General features: G+C 29.9%; 1 protein-coding gene across 1 annotated transcript; it reads left to right on the top strand.

Annotated features, from left to right (window-relative positions):
* Window positions 1-1,038: 1,038 nt before the first annotated feature.
* LOC101205852 (uncharacterized protein At5g01610) lies at window positions 1,039-2,348 on the top strand. The gene is made up of 2 exons (XM_004150316.3): window positions 1,039-1,634; window positions 1,740-2,348. Exons 1-2 carry the CDS (start codon window positions 1,170-1,172, stop codon window positions 1,788-1,790), a joined length of 516 nt encoding a protein of 171 aa, XP_004150364.1. The 5' UTR covers window positions 1,039-1,169; the 3' UTR covers window positions 1,791-2,348.
* The last annotated feature ends 1,819 nt before the right edge of the window (window positions 2,349-4,167 follow it).

Below are 4,167 nucleotides of genomic sequence, written 5' to 3'. Positions count from 1 at the left end.
GGTGTGCTTAGTCTAAATGCATTAATTTTCTTTTTTCTTTTTATATAGAATATACATACATACATATAGTATGTATGTATATATATGTTAAGGAATTTATTAAACGGCATAATTAATATATTTCTTATAATTATGTTGGCACATGTATAATTTCATATAAATAAGTATATTCGGTGATTTCTTAAATATGAAAAGTATGGGTTGTTTCTATTTTCAATTTCTTTATTTTAAAAGTATTTTTTAAATATAAGAAAATTTTAATTTTCTAATATTAAAAGAAAACCAAAAATACATTTTTTCATGTCAAGTAATATATTAAAATGTAATGCAAATTCCTTTCCCCTTTTTAACTTTAATTTCAACAATTTTAACCGTTTAATAAGTTTTTTACTCTATACTTAAAAAGGTCTCTCCTAAAATTGAATTTGAGAGTTGGAATTGAAACACACGAGGATTGTTTGTAAAATTAATATAATGTTGCTTAAGGGTTAAAATTGATACTTTTCTATTTTTTAAAGCAATAATATTTTTTAATCTTTTTTGGAGGAATCTTGTTGATTAAAATAAAATAACTAATGATAATTGACATGATATAGTACAAAAGAGTTGGCCAACTTGTTAAAATATAAATATTTTTTTTAAAAAAATTTGGTTGCACAACAAAGGATATAAAGAATGAATTAACATTTTCATTTTCATAATATTAAAAAATCGGAAATGATTAAATATAATTTTTTAAAAAAAAATCCATGTAGGTCTAAATGGAGAATTTCATAAAATTGAGACTCGACTATATAATAATTAAAAAAAAATATATAATTTTATAAAAAAGAGAAAAAGAAAAAGAAGAAGAAAGAATATTAAAAGGTAGACATATCATGTTAGTTAGATCACAAAAAAATGGTGTACATTTTGGAGTTGTATAGAATATATAATTCATAATTGAAGAATTCTTGTATTTATATGGGCCCTACCTTTCTCTCTCCTCATCTCCAATAATTGATTTCCATCTCCTCCTTCTTCTTCTCCTCCTCCTCCTCCTCCTTCGTCTTCATCCTCTTCTTCTTCTTCTTCTCTACACTCTCTACTCTCTCATATCTCCATTGCTAATTCTAAAACCCTAATTCTTCCATTTCTCCATTTCCCTTTCTTTTCAACTCATCACACCTATGTTTCCCCCTTTCTCCATCCTCTTCCTCTGGTTCTCTTTCCTATATTTCACTTCTTCAATGGCGGATCCTCATTCTCTTAACTCCTACTACTCACGCTCCAACTCATTTTACGATGTTCTATTGTCTCATGGTCTCCCTAAGGGCTTACTTCCTAAGGGTATCACCGATTACCAAATCGATGCCGATACTGGAAGATTTGTCGTGTTTTTGGATCGGGAATGTAATGCCATGTTCGAGAATCAACTGCATTACGAGACTAATGTTTCTGGGACTTTGAGTTATGGTAAGATCGGTGCCTTATCTGGGATTTCAGCGCAGGATCTCTTCTTGTGGTTTCCTGTTAAAGGGATTCGTGTTGACGTTCCTAGCTCTGGCGTTATTTATTTCGATGTTGGTGTTGTTTTCAAGCAATTCTCTCAATCTCTCTTCGAAACCCCACCTGTTTGTGTCCCTAATTCCAAGGTTTTGATCTGAATTTCCTTTTTTTTTTTCTTCTCCCTTCGTTTGATTTGATTGGGAGGAATATATGAATTATATATGTGATTCTATCTTTTTTTATATCTGCAGAGTCAACACAGGAAGATTGGTAATGGGAATCAATTTGTGAAAATGGCTTGAAATGGCCATTGAAACAATAGGTGGGGAAAAAAAGAAAAAAAAGAAAAAAAAAAAAAAAAGGCTCAAAGGGGGAGGAATCTCTATTGGGTGGTAATGAATCTTCATTGTATATGTCATCAAAGCATATATTATTTAGCATCTGCTATATGGTTCTTTACTCTATGTGTGCTTGAAATTTCTTATCATCATCAATGGGAGCAGAGTCCGAATCTGGGAATTTGTTGAGCAACTTCTGGGTTTGTGTGAGGAAAAGAAATATGAAGGGGAAGAAGTAGAAGAAGAAGAAGAGTTTGGTTTCATTCAGAGATTTTTTTTTTTGTTAGTGATGGAGAAGATTTGCAGAAAGGTAGGTGGAGTTTTCAGGTGAAAAATCTACACATTTCTATTCAATAATCTTCAGAAATTTTTGGTGTATTGTGAATATCATCATTATCATTATTACTATAATTATTATTGTTGTTATTATTATTACAGTAGCCATAATTATTTTGTTCTTTTTTGTCTTGAACCCAAATTCTCTGCAATAAACATGTCAACAATAGTGTTCTCTTTGTTTTATATCTATGTCTTATTTTACTTCAAAGTTCTATAAGTTCATACCAGAGTTGCAATGGGGACAGAACAGTGGAAATTGTCAATCTTGTCAGCATTAGCAATTTTCTGTGATGTATATAAGAAGTCTGAAACTTGATTACAACAGTAGTTTTTCTGCTTGTTCTTTGAACTTTTACTTTATTCATTTTTGCATGAAAAGTGATATTCAATGGCTTGACCATGAAAATGGGGTTTTACCTTAGTGTTTCTTTGAATGCTGTTGAATTCTGTTGAGCCTTTTTCTTTGGTGATATTGATTTACACACTGAATCAATTAGAGTTGTTGAAACTTGACATACAATCTTGTTGGGAAGATGAGATATACTAGGAGCATTTACCATTGCTTTTTGAAAAGTTGTTTTGTGTTCTGATTAGGAGATTTTACCATCTGATAGGACACAAGAGGAAGTTTTAAGATAGAGGCTTTACTGCTAGCCAATTGACCAACAATTTGTTCATCAAATTGGAGGTGTGTTATTTAGACTTTAGTATCACTTTTGAAGTAGCAAGTGATTTTAGCAAACTTAGAGTACTTCATATAGACTTTTCAAACACTTCCAAAAAGTGTTTATAGTGATATAACTTTTAACTGGTGCTTCTTTTAAATTGAATGCTGTTTGATTTGGATTAGATTGTCAATTAAAGGTGTGTTTCTAGTCAGCTCAGGGTCTCTTCTTTGTTCTTACATGTTTCTTAGGATACAGTTAAATGCTCTAATATGTGGAAGTCTTACTTTACCTTTACAGTAAAGAATCTGAAGATGTGAAATTTACAAGCACTTTTTTTTTCCAGAATTCTTGGTCCAAATAATCTTTTGGTCTTCATGACATTACTTTTTTCCCCTAATATAGTTTGAAAGGTATGAATAACTTTTTAACCTCTAAAACTTAAGAAAAGGGGAAGTGAAAAAAGTTCTTTATTTTTTTTTTGTTAGTTTGTGAATGAAGAAGGAAAAATGTAAGGTTTTTGGTTTTAATTGATTTTATGTTACGTGTTTAATAAGTAATTACCATGTAAGTGATCGATCAACTTTTAGTCTCTTTTAGAGTCAAAAACTAGAAGTTTAGTTTCGAAATTTGTTAGATTGATCTCTACCCATCGAATCACCACTGTTGCTAAGTATCAATATGTTTGAAAAATAAATCCAATAGATATCAGTGGTTAAGTTTATGAGTTGAACAATGATGTAATCTGTTGTTGATTGTATTATTTAATACATTCATTAGTTGATTTCAGATTAGATCAAAAGCTTTTTTAAAGCAAAGAGATTAAGGGGGGAGTTTGAAAGCTGATGTATGAAAACTTTTAATCTACAACTAAACCTTACTGAACAACAGAAAGCTTAACATGTGGCATCTATAGAAGGAGACTTTTGAAGGATAATAGCTAAATAAAAGTGTATTATATTCATGCCCAAAACCATAGAAGATATTTTCTTTTATTATTATTATTATGTTTCTATTTTGGATTGTGAAGTCTTTATCAAGATTTGTGTGTTGTTCATCTCTAGATGGACAGAAACCTTGACTGTTCAACAACTCCACCAAATTTGCAGTGATGAAATCTCTCTTTATTATTACTATTATTATTACTTTTTAAAATATCAATTTATACTTGGAATTTTAGGAGTACCCTTAGCTCTTTTTAAAGTGTATTAGTTTATATCCTTTTTTTATGATTTGTTTGGAAAAACTTTGTATAAAATTTGTGATCACATCAATTAAACACCCAATAGATTAGACATTTAGTTACAATTTTGTTTTGAGAAATGTTAATGATTTTC

Source organism: Cucumis sativus, chromosome 7, assembly GCF_000004075.3.
Source record: "Cucumis sativus cultivar 9930 chromosome 7, Cucumber_9930_V3, whole genome shotgun sequence".
Classification (NCBI taxonomy): domain Eukaryota; kingdom Viridiplantae; phylum Streptophyta; class Magnoliopsida; order Cucurbitales; family Cucurbitaceae; genus Cucumis; species Cucumis sativus.
This window is presented reverse-complemented; position numbering and strand designations above follow the sequence as displayed.

What these genes read in the sequence shown, in the direction of transcription:
- LOC101205852 (XM_004150316.3), top strand. Translation starts at nt 1,170, where the DNA reads ATGTTTCCCCCTTTCTCCATCCTCTTCCTCTGGTTCTCTTTCCTATAT. An exon ending in TTTGTGTCCCTAATTCCAAG is followed by an intron (nt 1,635 to 1,739) that starts GTTTTGATCTGA and finishes TTATATCTGCAG; the next exon opens with AGTCAACACAGGAAGATTGG.